General features: G+C 39.6%; 2 protein-coding genes across 2 annotated transcripts; both read left to right on the forward strand.

Moving 5' to 3' along the window:
* Positions 1–549: 549 nt before the first annotated feature.
* lbx1b (ladybird homeobox 1b) lies at positions 550–4,863 on the forward strand. Its single transcript, XM_012852045.3, has 2 exons — positions 550–1,198; positions 3,513–4,863. Exons 1-2 carry the CDS (start codon positions 874–876, stop codon positions 4,007–4,009), a joined length of 822 nt encoding a protein of 273 aa, XP_012707499.1. The 5' UTR covers positions 550–873; the 3' UTR covers positions 4,010–4,863.
* A 4,395-nt stretch (positions 4,864–9,258) lies between these two features.
* cenpk (centromere protein K) lies at positions 9,259–18,726 on the forward strand. Its single transcript, XM_012852044.3, has 10 exons — positions 9,259–9,344; positions 9,572–9,673; positions 9,783–9,839; positions 15,186–15,249; positions 15,485–15,531; positions 15,629–15,711; positions 15,848–15,946; positions 16,309–16,444; positions 16,526–16,579; positions 18,352–18,726. Exons 1-10 carry the CDS (start codon positions 9,279–9,281, stop codon positions 18,505–18,507), a joined length of 864 nt encoding a protein of 287 aa, XP_012707498.3. The 5' UTR covers positions 9,259–9,278; the 3' UTR covers positions 18,508–18,726.
* Positions 18,727–19,278: the final 552 nt, after the last annotated feature.

A 19,278-nucleotide genomic window follows, 5' to 3' on the forward strand; every position in this document is an offset into this window, starting at 1 on the left:
AAATAAAAGGAGCCCTTTCTGTCTGAGTTATGGCCCGGATTCGGCGTCGCTGAGAGGGATGCATGCCGCAGCCTCTCTCTCTCTCTCTCTCTCTCTCGCCCCAGAGGAGGTATCATCAGAGCTGATATATGGTCCAGCTCCGCATTACCTTTACAAAAACAAAGGATCATCCGCGCTGTGGGTCGAGGAAAATATCTTAGTCTATGATCTGCGGCCTCTAATGGAACCCGAGTCGACTTGTCCAAATACTTTTACATGAACGCCTATAAAGTGTTGCTGGACTGGAGTTTCACGCGTAAAAACGCACAAATTGGCTACAGATTGTGATCCTCTCCCCCTTTCTCTCTCACTCTATTTTTCGCGCTCTCTCTCTCTCTTTCTGCCTCCCCTCATTTACCCCACATACCTATTCTGGTGTCTCACCACACGACTAAATTAGACCAAAGATGATAAGAGCACCGAGCATTATAATTCCGCCGGGCTCCTCCTCCTTCCAACCATGCGTCCTAATTAATGGGACACCCCCCCTAGTCGCAAAAAGCCCAGCGCTGGACTGCAACATAGTCAAAGAGTGGAAGGGAAGAGGGTGAAAGTGCCACTGGAGATAATTGATTAGCCACCAATCAATGATAACTTGTTAGTAATCCTCAGCTCTTTGGACTTCGCCATTTTCAGGGAGGCACCTCACTCCTGCGGATCGAGACTTTGAGCGCATCCCATTTCGGAATAACCCTTCCTTTTCTTTTTTTCTTTTTTTATTCTTCTTCTTTTACTCTACATCCGCAGTGTTATGCGACTTTTCTCCACACATCTTCGATTTTATTTTGGTCAACTATAAAATCTCAAGCAACTAAACTCTTTCTCCAGCCCATAATGACATCCAAAGAGGTCGCCAAATGCGACGCGGCGGAGAACAGGAGGCGCAGCCCGCTGGACCACTTGCCGCCTCCTGCCAACTCCAACAAGCCACTGACGCCCTTCAGCATTGACGACATCCTAAACAAGCCGTCCGTGAAGCGGAGCTACGCCATCTGCGGCACGGCTCATCTCATCTCGTCCTCCGAGAAGCACCGTCCGTCCAGCCTGCCGCTGTCCAGCCGCGCGCTGCTCACACAAACCTCTCCTCTCTGCGCGCTGGAGGAGCTGGCCAGCAAGACCTTCAAAGGGCTGGAAGTCAGCGTGCTGCAGGCTGCGGAAGGTAAAGTCCGAGGCAGCTTTTCGCTTCAGGCCCTTTAGTGCTTTTACGTGTGGAAACAATACACTAAAAATGTCTCCACTTGTTTCCATTTTTAATAACTAAATTTTTACCCCATTTCCCACGCGTTAACTTTGTGCTTTTATGTATTGTGTTTTCTACTCAAACATGGAACTGTAAAGCATTTTTTTTCCCATTCCTGTAATCAACGTGAAATTGAAGATTCAAATTGAGAACTCTGTGTTTTCGTGCGTTTTGGAACACTTTTACGCGCAGTCTAAGCATCCCTAAAAATCCCTCGTTTTCACGGGATCTCCGATTCATCGCTCTCTCCGGTAACAATGTGGTGCAATTTGGTCCCCATCCTCTTCATACTCACTTTGTATCAGCTTACATCAGTTTTGCAGTCAAGCATTTTTTACTGATTATGGCGATAAAAAAAAACATGAAAGTACTAAAATCTCAGATATTTCAATTTTGCATTATTTTCTCATATTACACCACATTTTCTTTTGTTTTTGTTCTGATCACTGTTCGAGCCAGCTGTCTCGCTTGAAATATGAAACATCATGACCCCTGATCGCACCAGAATAACTCTGGGAGCGACCAGAGCGACCTCCTGCTGGTTGAACATAATCGTTGGAGAGGTACAACCACACTTTCTTGCAGCGGACTTGGAGTAAAATACAGTAAATTATGTTAAATCTTCAGCTGTCAAAAAAGTGCCCCCCAATGTAGGAAAAACATTAAATCATGCTCAGAACGAAATGTCCTGTGGCAGGCTGTTCCATTTCGTACCCGGATAAAGTCGAGTGTAGAGGAATCGAGTGGCTAAAACCGCAAAGGTAAAACTGTGAATAATTTTCTGTTGTTTTAACAGTAATCGGTTGTTTTCACGACAGTTCTTTGCAGGTGAAGCAATTTTCAGCATGCAACTGTGGACTTTGGGTTTTTAAACAGAAAACCGCGGTATTCTCAGTAGTTCTGTACGAAACGTGTAGATATTCAGGTTAGATTTAAAGGCATTCTGGGGGGAAATCGAGGGCACTTTTTTTTCAATTACAGTGATGTTAGCCCACCAATAAAAGAATCAGGCTTAAGTGGGATACTGCAGGTTGATTATAATTTCTGAATTGGTTTACTTAAGCTAAAGTAAAAATCACATTTGTCTGCAAAAAAATATTGTGAAGTAGAACTGCAGAATCTTGAAAATTGTATGTTATAAATTGTAATGTTATTTACTGTTGGACGGTTTTACAGTAAAACTGTTTCAATGCTGTCAGTGGTACGAGATCTCCACTGCACTTTAGCGTGAATAATACATTGAGTTAGTTTTATTTCACAATAAATCATTTTTCAGTGGAAGGAATAGATCAATTCTAACCCGTAAAAGTAAAAAAAAGTCCTGATTAGATTTCACCAAACATTTGCCAAAGATCCACTTTAAAATGATATAAGAAGGTCTGACTGCTTGGAAGGAAAATACAAAGGAAAAAAGAGAGACTGAAGTGTTTTCCACAGTACCGTTTGTGCAGATGAGGTTGCATTGTGAAGCCAATTATCCTAAAACCTTATAAATGTTCAGAACATTTCAAGAAAACGTTATGTTGATCGTCATTTAAACCATAAACTCGGTTTATATATCTGTTAGATAAACAACAAAATCATATATAACAATGTCAGATTAGCAAAAAAATTTCTTCCTCGCCGTTTCGTGCCTTTTAGTTCTTTAGTTTTGGTCGTTTCGTACCCGACTTGTTCCACACAACGTTTTGTATCTACATGCATGGAGTGAAAGGGGACATTCTGTACCTCACGTTGATAAATCCCTCTCTATATTCTGCTCAAAGCCTATAAGAAAAGAAATGTGGTTGAATGACTCCCACCAATACAACCAGGAGGTCAATTCGTATTATTATTTTTTTTTTTTTTGGGTTGAGGGGGTCCTAAACTGCCATATTCAACTGGACCACCCAGCGATCAGGACCACAATAAATAGGACCAGGCTGTAACATAAAGTTTTCCGAGAATAATAAACACTTGGGTTCAACAAAATTATATATGAGCTTTTTTTATTAACATTATTTCCCATTATTTAGAAACCATTTTATTTCCAATGAGAAAGTAACCCACACGCATGCATGGGCGCAACATGACCCTGGGTTAAATTAGGGTCTGGGCTTTATTTATATTCACTACTCAATCGTGTGCTCCAGTTTTCCCCCTTTATAGGAACACCCGTGAATATAGGAAACGGACAAGAGGCGAAATGACCAACACCCATTTTTTTCCTTCATTCTCCTTTCCCCCCTCACAGGCCGGGACGGGATGACCCTGTTCGGCCAGAGGAGCACGCCGAAGAAGCGTCGGAAGTCCCGGACGGCCTTCACCAACCACCAGATCTACGAGCTGGAGAAGCGCTTCCTGTACCAGAAGTACCTGTCTCCCGCAGACCGGGACCAGATCGCGCAGCAGCTGGGCCTGACGAACGCGCAGGTCATCACGTGGTTCCAGAACCGCAGGGCCAAGCTAAAGCGGGACCTGGAGGAGATGAAGGCCGACGTGGAGTCGGCCAAGGCCATCGGCCAGGTGCCGCTGGACAAGCTGGCCAAGCTGGCCGACCTGGAGAAGTGCGCCAACGGCACGCTGGGCCACCCGCGCGCCGAGTCGCCCTCGCGGGGCTCGGGCCCGCAGGACCACCAGCACGAGCTGGTTCAGAAACTGCGCAGCTCTCCGCTGTCCCCCTTCTCGGACCACACAACGAGCAAGGAGTGCTCGGAGGACGAGGACGTTGAAATAGACGTGGATGACTGATGGCTCTCTCTCACACACACACACTCACACACAGAGACAGACACTGAGAAGGATGATGGCGATGATCCTGCAGAGAGGACTTGTAAACTTACCGCTTATATGAGAACATGTACCAAAACGGAATGACTTTTTTTTTTTCTATCGGCACAGATTCACAGTAAAGCATGAGCGCAGAACTACGAATATGCAGTGATGTATTCATTAGCGAACTGTTATTGTTTCCATCAAAGCAATATGGCCTAAAAATAACTTATTATATTTTTTTACAGTATACAGCAACGACACACGCATGCACACACACACTCTCACTCACACACACACACACTCACACACTCTCTCTCTCTCTCACACACACACCTGCTTTTTTGGCTTCATAAAGCCCCCTCCACAAAGACACACTACTATAAACCCACTCCTGTTTTCCATATGTTTGCATGGAGATGCATGATTTGATTTGTAAACATTATATATTTATTTGATCCTTTTTATCGGTATCATTTTAATCCAAGAAGAGCCAAATCCCCTTTCTGTCACTGCCGGCTCTCCTCCTCCACCTCCTCCTCCTCCTCCTCCCTGCCTCCGCTTTGACTGCAGCCTCTCACCAGGAGTCCCTATGAAGGTGGTGATGTTCGGCCGGATAAACACTGCGGTGATTTTTTTTCTCTCTCTCTCTCTCTCTCACCCGACAAGCTTTTAGATTATTGTTTGGATACAATAGATTTACAGTTCTATAAATTTGTTATGTTTTCTACACCTGTAAGTGCCTTCCTAAAATCAGGACATTATCTGAAAAACCAATGCACAGACTGTATTGTACATAGGCTACGATGGGAATAAACAAAATGCTTTTCTGACTCTTTTTGTTGTAATTCTTCAGGGTGTTTTTTAACGTGCGTGTGTGTGTGTGTGTGTGTGTTTTCTTGTCGTTACGCTCGTCAAAAGCGGCCCTGTTTTGGAGTTATTATTCTGAGCTATTTTGTCCCCCTTTGTTTCTCCCTCTGCTCTAAACATTTTGTGCTCCTGGAATCCCCGCATCCTCTCCTTTTCACGTCCAATAAATGCGTATCGTGCCTTCTTGACCCTCAGACGTGTTTCCCCATTCGGGCTAAAAATTTATGTGAGAAACACAAATCTGGTGCAAAAAAAAGGGGAGGGAGAAGAGAAAAGAAAAGAAAAAAAAAGTTTTGGGCCAGTTTCTCTGAGCCCCCCGTTTTTTTTTTTTTTTTTTGTTTTTTTTAGAGCACGGCTTTTTGTTCCGCGGGACTGCGGGGCCGTAATTTTGAGCGCAAAGCATGAAAAGTGGGGACAAATGAGCAGCAGTTCCCTGATGGGACGAGCCACAAAAGGAGCAGGGCCTCGGTCCCCCGCAGGCAGCAATACTGAGACAAGTGTGTCCCACCGCACAAAAAGGACGCAAACGTTTGGAAGCCATATGGTTTTTGAAATTTCCTCACAATTTCAGACAATTTGATGGATTGAGTTAACCCTCCTTTTAAACAGTTTAACTGGCTGCGAACAAAGGCCATAATGCCTACATAGACTCCCCCCTTCATGAGGGCATCTGCGGCTATTAATGCCCGGGCCCCTTTCTGTGACTGCATGGCGTTTGGAACAAGTCAATGAATTACAATGAAAGTGCCACCCCTCTTTTTTTTTATTTTTATTTGGGGAGCCGCTTGTCTTTATCCGCTTTTTATCCTGGGATAATATGTTTGACTTCTGTCCAAGAGCGTTTTCTAAACAAAAAAATGGATTTTGTTGGAAAAAAAAAAGGTTTGCAGTGTTAAATGGGGAAGTCATAAAGAGTTTGTGGGGACTGTGGCATTTGTGCCAAAGCCTGGTTAGGGAGTCCCTTTGTTTGTTTTCTTCTCATCTTGGCTCTTTATTTCTTTTGTCTTTAAGGAGTTTAATGAAGCTGAAAACATGGAGATGTGAGAAAGAGGCTGTCCAAAAGAGGAGCTCAAAAGCCGGCCTCCCGTTTAACCCTCTTTGTTAGAAGAAGGGGATAAGTTGAGCTGTCTTCTTGGGACTTGTTTTATAGTGTTTGCCTTTTTTTCCCACTTCTGCAGAGCACTTCAAACAGGCCCGCCTGAAGCTTTACAGACCTGCAAACACTTAATACGAGCGGGACTCTTGAAGATTCTGTGCAGGCAAATTAGACCTACCATATAAAAGAATGTGTCACCTCATTGGAAATAATATAATAATTCTTTAACTTTGTATGAAAAAGTTTCAAAATCCCTTTATGTTGTTTTTTTGTGCCGCATGTAGCTATGTTAATTTATGTGATAGATAGATAGATAGATAGATAGATAGATAGATAGATAGATAGATAGATAGATAGATAGATAGATAGATAGATAGATAGATAGATAGATAGATAGATAGATAGATAGATAGATAGATAGATAGATAGATAGATAGATAATATATATAGATAGATAGATAGATAGATAGATAGATAGATAGATAGATAGATAGATAGATAGATAGATAGATAGATAGATAGATAGGAAGAAAAAAGAATATATATATATATATATATATATATATATATATATATATATATATATATATATATATATATATATATATATATATATATATATATATATTAAGCATATTTAAGGGAGGCTAAGTTTATGGATTTCACTTGCTTATTTTATGAGTGCTTGTCAGACGGGCTCCGGCGATAAGTAATACTGCAGTTCGTGGTAATTAATCTGGAGGTCTTAAGTGTATTTCAGTATTTCACTTCAAGATAGAGGGGGGGGAAAAATCACTACTTCAATCGGCCGGAAAATTGAAGTTTGATGCATGAGTCCCTACTGAAACAATAGTACTGCCCTCTCTCTTTTCATCTTGTTCCCCCTCCCCTTTTTATACTCTCTCCTTCTCTCTTTCTGCACCTTGTGGAAAGCAGTGTCAGGTGCGAGTGTAAAGTACAATTTGATTGATGTCCCGTATACCTTTTACTCTGCTTAAAAAGACAGTGTGGAAAAAAACAACAACTGTGAATTATTATTATTATTATTATTATTATTATTATTATTATTATTATTATTATTATTATTATTATTATTATTACGCTGAATGCAACCTTAGGGGTTTTTCCTCCTGCATGGAGCTACTGTGGAGCACTCTATATTTCTAAATGGAGCCAAAAATGTGGAGTTTTAATCATGGCCTTCCTGTGGAGCCAGTTAATACTTCAAACTTCAATTTTACGGGCGATTGAACTAAGCATGTTCCTGACAGAATTGATGTATGTATTAATTTCCTTTAACTGTTGATTAATTAGGCTGTGCTGAGGGCTCAAATGGAACGGTTCCTTCAGAAATTTGCATATTAATCAAATTCTAGTTGATCATTCAAATAATCAAGGCTGTGTGATTTCTGGGGCGGAAGCTGGAGAAAGATGAAAAGCGGATAATACATCCTCATATAGACTCCTGTGCTGCAGAACTGCTCTCTGGGCGCTGAACTTAACATCCAGAGGAGGAATAGTTTATGTGTAGAAAAACATGAGGCTGAGATTGTTCAGGTGATAAACCACACACCAGATGAAATACAGAAATAGTTACACTTATATCAATGTTTAAACCCTTTACATGAACTTAATTCATGTTTTGAACCAGTCAGGATTTTTTTTTTATTAACATGGGTTTGTGTAATTCAGTGATGTACCAACTGGATGATGACAAAAACGGTTGAACTGGGACAAATTTTGCAACTCATTTTCCATAAATATTACAAATAAAACTGATCTGCCACCTGACTACACGCAGCAATAAATAAATAAATAAATAAATAAATAAATAAATAAATAATAGTAGTAGTAGTAGTAGAAATAGTAGGAGTAGTACAATTAAATAAAACATTTTATAAAATTGATAAAGAAACAGAAAGAAGGTGATAACTGAAATTAATTGGGTGGACCTTTAATTCTGGGTTTTATAAAATCAGATAGTAATAAAACCTGTTACAGAAATGTGTCACTGTTCAGGCAAAATTCTGTTTAGAATGCTGAAAAGGAGAGCGGTTTTGACTCCATTTAGCTGCATCAAAGAGAGAAACAGAGACACCTGCTGGTGAAATTTAGACTACAGTTACCTCAGTGTGTCTGAGACAATTAAATGATTTGTTCATCAAACCTGAATAAAACAACACTGCAAAGTGAAGCAGAGCTATAGTAATGTAATTTTTTGAAGACAGCATTCTGGAAAACAAGCAGGTTGAAAGATTTGACAAGTAATAAACTTGAGATAAAAATCTGTAGACCATGTCATACAAAAATGTTAATGTTTTGTGCATATCTAATGCATATAAAAAATATTCTCCTCAAAACAAACCACACCCTCATACTTATCCATATCAAATTAGACATACTTTCATTCATTACTTGATCTATGTCAAACACAAAGTATAGTTCAGTTCATTCTGTAGAAAGTGTTCATGGGAATTAAGTGGTGATGTTCCCAGACGAATGAACCTGCATGTTCTGGTTGTTCATTATCAGAGGAAAGTGATTCTAGCTGACATCCTGTTAAAAACGGTGTACAATATGTCAATTACGAGACAAAAAAAATAAAATAAAATACTCCCAGAAAACAACACAGCTGAGTTATTTACTACTGTCAGAACTTCCAAATACAGTCCAAACACTGCAGTCCAACCACTGAAATGATACCCTTTTCAAGTAATTTATATTCTATTCGAAGTCTGAGGCTAAACTTCTCAGTTGAAAGAAAAAGGTAATGCTATTTATAAATCCTCCTAAACTGTCTTTAATCATTCTGGTATCTAGCAAATAACGTCTGTAATCTTAACTAATTGGAAACAGGAGAAATCTGAATAACTGTTAAAGGTTGGGGTAACAATTATCATGTAAACATCTGATTTCAACTGACTGTAAGAGTTTTATTTTGTGTTTGCCCAGGAACAGACACACATTTCCCCCCTGTGTTGAATCCACGATGCAAAAATAAATAAATGCCCCTATTTGTTTATTGTATTATATTCGTCTTAACCCTAATTCAACTTTGGGGCTGCTCTGATTTGAATTAACACGTATTTATAGTTAGATGAAGACATTTTCCTCCTCTGTAAAATCTGCCATTTAAACTCAAGATTTATTGGAAATGTGCTTATAAACGTTTATAAAACGTTTTCAGTAGACTTTTTTCTTTTATTTTTTACATGGTATTTACTTGACTTGCGCAGTCCTGCGCAGCAACAACGGCCCCCAACACTTTGCGCTGCAGACGTCATGACGTCATCAAAGTTGGCGGTATTTCGAAACAAGCACGGACATCGTCACCGTTTGTTGACTATGGTAAGATTTAGCTGTTTCTGTTTAATTCCTCTTACCGATGTTTTTATGTTTCACCACATAGAATATTACCCTGCGCTAACTCACGCCAGTCTCTAGTCAGATTTTCTCTATTTACGAAGTAACACGACCTAAACCGGAAAGCGTCCGCTGTCTTGGTCGTGGTTTTCTCTGTGTCGAAGTGTGTTTGTAATGTCGGTGTTTCGGCCTGGGCTGCCTCCACCTTTCAGGACGAGGTTCGGGCAGATGGAGAGGTTGCAGCTCAGCTCTCAGAAGCCGCAAAGGCTGAGCTGCTGGAGCTCTGTGAGGAGCAGTTTGCTCAGCTGGAGAAGGTAAAGAAACAAAAAAACAAAAACAAAAACAAAAAAACAAACGTGATTGAGCCAAGCTTTGGCACAGACAAATAATGAGTATGCATACCGATGTGTGTCTGTTTTGCAGCTGCAGGAGGAAATAATACAGTGTGAACCAGACAGCTCCGAGGACCCAGAAGATCAGGTCAGATTTCATTAAAGTCGGTGGTAAAAGTTTATCTAAAGCAAACGGCACTTTGGATGCTTTTTTGCTCCTGCACTTGCACATCTTTCAGAGGAATGTGTTTTTTTTTTGTTTTGTTTTTTTAAATCAAACCTCTTAACTAAGACCTAATCAACCCAGCAAAGTGGGGGTCTAAAGCTGCAGTCGTCAAAGGCTGATGTCTTGCATCCATTTCGTGTGTAGCTGCTTCAACACATGTCAGCCAAATAATTAGTGAGGACTAATTAGGTAATTAGCAGGATTGTACAACTGGAATTCACTTTGTTTTTTTTAGTTGGGATACACCAAGCTATAGGGCTGGTGTGTCTAGGTGTTTCTTCTGCTATAGACAGAGGAAAGGACTTAGCCTCTCAGGGCCAAACTAAGCAAGGTTGGTAGCAGGGCTGACATACTTCAAATGTTAGAGGTTACATTTTTTTTTCACTGGTCATTGTTTCAAATAGGTAAACAAAACCTTTCTCAATAATTATCGATATTGACTGATATGAAAGGCTTATATCGTGATACTTTTTTCAGCTATATGGCACAGCCCTACACCAAGCCAAGTAAAAAAATAATAATAATGCATGACCTCCTCAGCAAGACATGGAGTTTTGCAGAAAACAAACCCATTGATTTGAACCAAGTGTTTGCCACCAGTCGCACATCTAAAACAGGCAGAATGCTGTGCTCAGAGGAAGCGCGCTGGGGACCGTTTGCACAAACAATAAGCATTTGTCGAACAAATAATCGAACACGAGTGAAAAGACTTTTAAGGATTGTGTTCTTCCAGAAGCATGAAAGATATTGTGAAATTGAAAAGTATGTTTGCGATTTGGAGAGTATTGTCAATTTCTTCTATTTACTTTATAATGCGACTTCCATTTTGACCAGTATAAGTACAAAAAGTACCCATTGAAAAATGCATATTTCATCTGAAAGTTCAACATTGAAGCAGTGGATAATGTTTGAAAAGATATTCAGGAGAACATAACGGTTATGGATATAAATTAGGCAATACTTTTGTTTAGGTTGTTTATGAGCCTTCATTTGGAAACTCCTGGAGGTAAAGACAAATTAAATGTGAAAAACTCACAACTATATCACCTTTTAATTAGTATTATATTCATTTTTCTGAACTTTTGGGGGTATATAGGGAGTGTTGGCCTAGTCACTAGGCCCTAGTGGTTAGAGCAGCGCGCTTGCACTCAGAGAAGGTTGCAAGTACCTGGTTCAATCCCCAGCGCCTGCACTCTGGGTCCCTGTGCAAGACCCTTAACCCCAGAACGCTTCCCGGGCGCCGCACATGGCAGCCCACTGCTCCCCAAGGGTGATGGGTTAAAAGCAGAGAACAACTTTCGTTGTAATGTATGTTTCAATGTATGTTTCAATGACAATAAAGATGATATTACTATTACTATTATTACTATAATATGGTCTGTTGAGCACTGATGAGGCTGTGTCATGGTCAAAGGTGAATACCAAAGGACCTGCTCAGGGGTGGTCAGCTTTGTTGCTTTGCTCAGAAACAGTCGGATCAGAAAACGGGTTATTTTTCTACGTAGCTTGTCTTTTTATGTAATTCACATTCTCCAATCACAGCACACCATCAAGCAAACAATCCTCCCCAGCTGATGCACCGCCGTTCGTTTGACCGGTTTTCAAATACAGAGTCAAGTCTTCTGGGTAGAGCTGCATATCATTATTGCACCCAACCCTTTAACTGATGGACATTTGGCCTGACAAAACAACAAGCTGACGTTATATATTTTTTTGAGATTTTGCATATGCAACAATATCAACTAAATGTAATGGTTTATACAGTGAAGTCATGGCACCTTTAAAACCTGTTAATAATCTGAGGGTGCTTCTTTTTTTTAAACTGTACATAATTTTTTGTTTGGTGTAAATTTGTCATTTTATTTTTATTTTTTTACCTTTTGTGCGTATCTGCTTGCTTCAATTTGCCCTTCACTTTGCTGCCAGTACACCTGAATTTACCCACTGTGTGAAAATAAAGGATATTTCTATTTCTGTTCTATCTCGCTTTTATGGTCCAAGTTTAAAATTGATGTTGGACATATATATGTGTTACTCACAGTGTGATTGCTTTAGGTAAAAGTACAGGTTTTGCAGTATTTACACAAAAACCCCAAAAATACAATGTTTAACTTTGATAGGGCTGACTGATATTAGAAAACCTTGCGATTGTAATTATATCGTTAAATACTGCGATGAAGATATTAGTGCTGTCTGTTTTCTTATTTCTTCTATTTCTCACCTGTCCTTCCTACACTGGGACCTTCAGCATTTCGGCCTGCTTTGAGCATCTGCCGCCATGGGAACCTGCCCAACTGGATAAATATTACATCAGCATGTAAAGTGGAAGTTCATAACACTTGGAATGGATTAGCCAACAATTATTGCACTCCAAACAGTTCTCAGCAAAATGAATATTGCGCACACACTGATGTTGCGATCGTGATATATTTGCGAAATACTCTGCCGCATTAAACATGACCTACTTACCTTCTTTTTTTTTACAGATAAAGCAACAGCTATTCCTGAGGCTAAAACAATACACAATTTTACTACAGTTGTTATCTAAAACCATTTCTAATTGTTACATTTTTTTATCTAATAAATGGGCTGAAAAAACTACTAGATATAGAAGTAACTTTAACTTAGGTACTTTGCAGGCCATTATAACTTGTTATTCATAGAGTGACACAAGTACAACAAGCTGAAATTGGTTGTTTAGTCAGGCTCCCTGGAGTTAGGGAGTTCGTCCTGTAACTGGCGGGTTGCCGGTTCTATGCCCTGCTCCAACCGTCTCAGATGGCAAGACACTTCACTCGCATTGCTTGCTGCCGGTGGTCAGAGGACCCGGTGGTGCCGATGTTTGGCAGCCTCGCCTCTGTCAGTCTGCCCTAGGGCAGCTGTGGCAACAATGTAGCTCACCACCGTCAGGGTGTGAATGACTGTAGTGTAAAGTGCTTTGGGGTCGTCGGACTTGATAAAGCGCTGTACAAGTACAAGCCATTTTCCTTTTTTTTTTTGTCAGCCAGATGACGGGCAGTGCACAGTAAAAGACAGAAGAGGCACTGCCTTGTTTTATTAGGTGCGCTACTAGGGCTGGGTATTGATTTCAAATTTCAAAAATTGATTCGAATGCTTAAGATTTAGACTCCACTGTTCTCGATCCAATGTCAAAATTAGATAGCTGGTATTCATTTTTTTTGTTGTTGCTGTTAGCTGTATTACAGTAATGCAGCATATTGATACTAGTATCATATTAACATTCAATAGCAAATTAATTAATGGTTAGGCCTGTCGTGATAATCAATAAATCAATGAATTGCACGATAAAGATTAGTCACATGTAGGGCTGGGCGATTAATCGATTTAATCAATTAATTCGAATTTACAATTCTTTAAGATTTCATTTTTGGAAAATCTGGATTTTATTTTGCCAATACACTCATTGGGTTTCCATGAAGAGAACAGCATGTGATACTGAATATATGTTTAGGCAAATGTATTGTGAAAATGTTGTTGAGTAGAAACTTTTTTTTACCATAATACGAGGTACTTCATTTACTTATTTACTTTTTTTTTAACTTAGTTTGAAGTTCACAAGTGCAGTGAAGCCTGTTCTTAGCTCAATGTGTAAAACCACTAGCAGCAAATGTTTTGTTATATTTTCATTGTTTATAATGGCACGGCTGCCATCTTGTTTTACAAGCCTGTTTCACAGGTTGTTTTTAGTTGCACTTTGAATTCAGGTCAACTCCCTGATGAAATGCTTGACATAGAAGCAAGGTTTTAAAATTATTTCTTTAATTTCTTTTTATGAAACAAAAAGGAGGAAAAAATCGATTAATCCGATTTGGTATGATAAAATCGGAGATTTATTTTTTTAATCCATATCGCCCAGCCCTAGTCACATGATTAATCAAAATAAGCGTATGCTTGCTCCCTCTGTGTTTCCCTCTCCTCTCTCTGAGACTGGATAACAAAAAGTTCCAGTACAATGCACCAGTGTCAAATTTCAAAAATTGATTCCAATGCTTAAGATTTAGACTCCATTGTTCTCGATCCAATGTCAAAATTAGATTGCTGGTATTAATTATTTTTTTTTTTGCTGTTACCTGTATTGCAGCTATGCAGCATATTGATACTAGTATCATATTAAGATTCAACAGCAAATTAATTAATGGTTAGGCCTGTCGTGATGATCAATAAGTAAATGAATTGCACGATAAAGATTAGTCACATGATTAATCAAAAAAGGCGTATGCTTGCTCCCCCTGTGTTTCCCTCTCTTCTCTCTGGGACTGGATAACAAAAAGTTCCAGTACAATGCACTGGTGTCTACTTACCCCTCCGTTCTCCTTTCTTCTGTGTAGGAGGAGTTAAATCTTGTCAGGTAGGCACACACTCAAAGTTTAACATGAGAGCCTCATGAGGGAGAGCCTGAGAAACTCTAGTTTGAAAAGAAAACGGAACCGTGTCAAAGCCGAACACGACCGCTGCAGTGTGGGAGGTTTTTGACGGCAAAGTGACGGCAGCCAACCGTTTAATCTATCTGAGCCGGCATGTGGAGAGGGTGTACTGGTCTCCAAATGATGATATTATGGTTCGTCCCGGTAATTTTTAGGAAAATTTATCATCCAGCAAGATTTGTTATGGTCACAGGCGAGTAATGGTAATTAATGGCAGCTGTAAGGACCGAGCTCTCCCCCTGAATGTTGAGACAATTGCTCTTAGAAACATGCTGTGAGGCAGAAAACCCAAACAGATCCAGAGCAGAAAACAGAGGATGCCAGAGATATCTACAGCTGCTATTTGGGCACTGACCTGGTGCATTATAAGAAATATGACATTAAAAATTCACCCCCTGGAGTGGCGTGTGAGCGGAAAATTCACAGTGGAAAATGCATTTTTTTTTTAAAAATCCATCTTTGGGAATTAATATAAGAATCGATTCAGAATTGAAAAAACAAATTGTTTTTTTTTTATATACACAGCCCAATGCGCTACACAGTTACACACTCGGGTCACTCCACATCATCTAGAAGCTCATTAAGGGAAGGCAAGTTTATTTATAAAGCATTTTTCAGTAACAAGACAATTCAAAGTGCATTAATCATCGTGTATATCGTAGGAACGTTATGATTGGGAAAATATTTTGACTGTAAGTTCATGGTGGTAACAGGGTTACCGCTGCTGTTGACAATTTTTAGCTAGATATTTGTATTTATTTTTTTGTGGCATTTATGTTTATTTAACTCAATGCTTTTTGCTGTGTGTTTTCATGTGGCGCAGTTAGTAAAGCGGCTGATGGCAACAGATGCTGAACTGAAGCAGTGGCTCTCAATGAAGCCGAGCTGTAAGTCCTATTTTTTTTTTTTCTGCTGCAGTAAAACTCGGGTAAAATTTACTATTTCCAGCTCTAATATTAATATCACAAACCACAGCCCACATTGCTGTCCCACATATTGCATTGATATTAAGGTTTTAGGATGTCAGATCTTGTGAATTAAATAAAATATGTGGTGATGTTAAATTTGGTGGAAAATAAATTAATTATTGATTGATATTTTTTTTTCTGTCCTCCTCCACAGTGCTGGCAACTAATTCTGACATTTTACTTAAAGCTGGAAAAGATGAGGTGTGTTCATGTCCGAAACAAATAATTCATTTAAAAAATGTATAAAGCATTTCCCTCGTTTCTGAGAATAAAATTATCACGTTTTTGTTCTCTGCAGATGCTGAAGCTTTGCTCTGATCTGGAGATGGTTGTTTCTTGTTGTGAAGCCAAGAGAGACAAACTGAGAGAGACTAAAGAGCTGTGCGTGACCTTTCCATTACCCTGCAAGCTTTCCTTCACTACTTTCTGCTTCATCAGAGCATATAAATGTTTTCCAGGACTGAATAAACGAGACCTTTCTGTGACTCCACACTTTGTTTCATCTCGTGTTTTACAGAGAGCAGAAATGGCTGGAGGAGAAGAAACAGGTGGTATTAACTATCAACGATCATATTGAACGACTCCGAGTGGAAATGGAGAAATGCTCAGAGCACAAGTGAGTGTGATGGTAATACCTCAGCACACTGAAAGTGAAAGTCAGGGTTCCTCAGTGGCCTGGGAAGTTTAAAATTTGAGTTATGGATGCAACCGCAGCATAGTGGAGTTGGCTCAAAGGGGTTGTCTGGTGCTCCATCAGCCTCTTTTTACAGTGGAAAAATCCTCCATCCATCCATCCATCCACCCACCAACCTTTGTTCATCCATCGATTCAGCCGTCCGTCCATCTTTGTTTGTTACATTTTAGTGTAAAACATGCAATGTTGTCAAAGGGTGTAGGAATGCATGTTAATATGCTTTAATTCAACATTGACATATTACCAACGTTATTCTCTGCTTATATACGTCTCCGTCCAACCAGTATTTTTCTGGAAACCAAGGCCAAAATCCAGAAGGTGAAGGCTTATCAGGAAAATCTGATGGAGAACCTGGGAGACATCCTGGCGATGCATGCTCCTCTCTCTCAGAAAGAGTCCAGTGCCAGCAAAAACAAGAAGGTGCAGAAACCTACTGTAGTGTGAATAACAAAGTGTTTTTTTTCTTTCTTTCTCATATTCTAACGTTGCTCTTATTTTCAGAACTTTCCCCTGGAGTTAAATGAGAACCATATTTCCCTCAGTGAAATCCTAGAGGTGGGTGTGCACGCTATAGAAATGACACATTTAGCACATTCTTGTTAAGAGTTAAAACTATCAATATTTTAACTTTTATATACTTTTGCATCATCAACGGGTATTTAATATTAAAATTTGGGTTGAAGAAGTGATTACATGTGGGTGAGCTGTAATATGCAGGGAAATGTGTCCTACAGTAGATGGAGATGCATCAGATTTTCATTTCCTGCTTCCAGTCTGCTTTAACTCAACAAGACTTTTGATGGTTTAGGCTGAAATCTGCTCCACTTTGAACAACAGTCCGGGGCTTTTCCACCAGGCCATTTTTTTCTATTTTTTAACTCACCGTGTTTGTAGGACGTAGAGATACGTCAAAATGAAGTTTCTCAAAGAAAAAAAGTTAATAAAAAAGATAAAATAAATGGATAAGAACAGGAATGAGGGTTAAAATCTAGGGCCAGGGGCCAGAAAATGAGGCTTCCTGACAGCCTGGTGGATAAAGCAGATTAGGAACACCACTGTGTTGCGGCACCAAGCATCGCTGATTTAAACCCAACTCACAGTTGCAAGTCTTTCCGCCTTCTACTAAAACTCGCTTGCCGCATGTTAGCCTGGATAGCAGAGTCCAGGATTAAGTCATATAGCCATCTCCACGTGAAGACAAAAACACAGCAATCCCTCACATCACGTTGCACAGATAGAAGCTGGACGCAGTCTAAGTTTTCATGGATGATCGCCATAGTTGAGGATGGTACAGATGTTTTGTGTGGGCTAACTGCTAGACTTGTCTGGACTCTCAGTGCTCAACCAGCGTCCGTTTCCTTTCACAACGCTTCCGACGCCTCAGAGAAGGCCAAAGCTATGAAGTTCCTCTGTAACTCTCTGGTTCACATTTAGACGTTTTAAATTGTTCCTTAAGTCCAGACAGCTGTAACCTTCGAACAGTGTAGAGGCTGAACAACCTGCACACAGATGTAGGCGCGAAACACACATGCACATACTAGAGCAGCTATGGCTACAATGTAGCTTGAATGTAGTGTAAAGCGCTTTGAGGTCCTCAGAACTTAATAAAGCTCTATACAAGTACAAGCGATTTATGATTTAATAATGACAATAAAGAGCTATGAGTCTTTTAGGGCTAAACTGTTGCTAGAGTTTACTTTGCATCCGTTATGCAATGGTTATTTTAGTCCATTTATAAAGTAAAAACAGGAGTTGCTTCCTGTGTTCCCTTTTTACTGTAGTAATTAACTATATGAAACAAAAGGTTCATCAAGGTTTTATTTCATGTCAGATCCTGCGCCTTTTCTTTAGTCTAAAGAATGTAAGAATGAGCCTAAAGAGCCTAAAGTTATTTCATATTATTGCATAAAAACAAGCTGAAATAATGCATCAATTCATGTCATAAAAGGCAATGTTAGCAAAAAACTATATATCCATTGTAGTTTGGCTTCATGTTACAATTCAAGAGTTTGACACTGAAGATTAAAGTCCTTCAGTAAAAATGTTTGAATTAAGGCCAAATCAGTCTAACATTTGGTTTAATGTAATTCATCAAGCTGTACCCTGGAGGTTTATGGTAACTGTTAAGCTTTTGGCTGATGTCTGGTTGGAGATTTGACCGGACTTCTTGACCGAATTGGTCTACTTGTCAAAATAAGATCTAATATAAGGAATCAGAACATCAGAGCTAACTCAATTAAACGCATGGCGTGTTTTCACCTGATGGTTCCTTTTCCAGAACAGTCTGGGAAAACCTCAAAACCTCTCTGTCTTTACAACACCCGCAGGTTCTTATGGACAAAGTCATAAACACACCGCATGACCCTTACGTCACAGTAGATGACACGTTCTGGCCACCGTACGTGGAGATGCTGCTTCGATACGGGGTCGCAGTGAGACACCAGGAGAATAACTTCAAGATCCGCCTGGAAACCTTTTTCTAACTGACTGATCCTTATTATCCTCGTAAGGAAACACATTTTTAATTGTCTTTTATTCATGTCTGTTTCTATTGGATAATATATGTATTAGAGTTATTAAGCTGGTTTTCATTTATTTGTAATTTTTAGATGTTTTGTATTTACAGTGACCATGTGCAATTTGATAAGTTTAAACTTGTATTTTAAAGTTCTTACAGTGTTTGTAATAAAACCAACCCCCCCAACGCAACTTGTGCATGGTGTTCTCTGGGCAGTAAGGGTGCGCTCTCTCATTTTCTGAGTTCTCCTTTGTAAACGCGAGACACTGATCAGCTGAAGCCGACATTCCAACAGGGTCAGCCGGAGCTTACCGAGCAGCAGACAGTTCAGGATCCTAATGCATCTAAAATGTACTGAAAGTTACAATTTCAAAAATATATTGTTGCACCAACATAATGTAGTGCAACAATATATTTTTGTGAACATGTTCCTTTGGTTTGCATAAAATCCGTTATCTTCTTGTGTCGCTGGTGATAGTTAGCTCATTACCAATTTGCATTTACGCTGGTTTTCCAGCCTGCAACTAGAATATGTTTGTGAAGATTCTCAGTCATCCAGGTCTTGATCAATCCAAAAAAGGTTAAAAAATAAAAATACTGGACTTCTATCTCTCAAATCAAAACGTCTGTAGTAGGGTGGAGTTCCAAAGCTCTGATGAGGCCTCGCTAGCAAGTCTATAAAGCTTGGATCGCCACACTACTCCAGATGTTTTGATTTGAGAAAGCTTCCTGGATG

The sequence above is a fragment of the Fundulus heteroclitus genome, chromosome 5 (genome assembly GCF_011125445.2).
Source record: "Fundulus heteroclitus isolate FHET01 chromosome 5, MU-UCD_Fhet_4.1, whole genome shotgun sequence".
NCBI classification, from domain to species: domain Eukaryota; kingdom Metazoa; phylum Chordata; class Actinopteri; order Cyprinodontiformes; family Fundulidae; genus Fundulus; species Fundulus heteroclitus.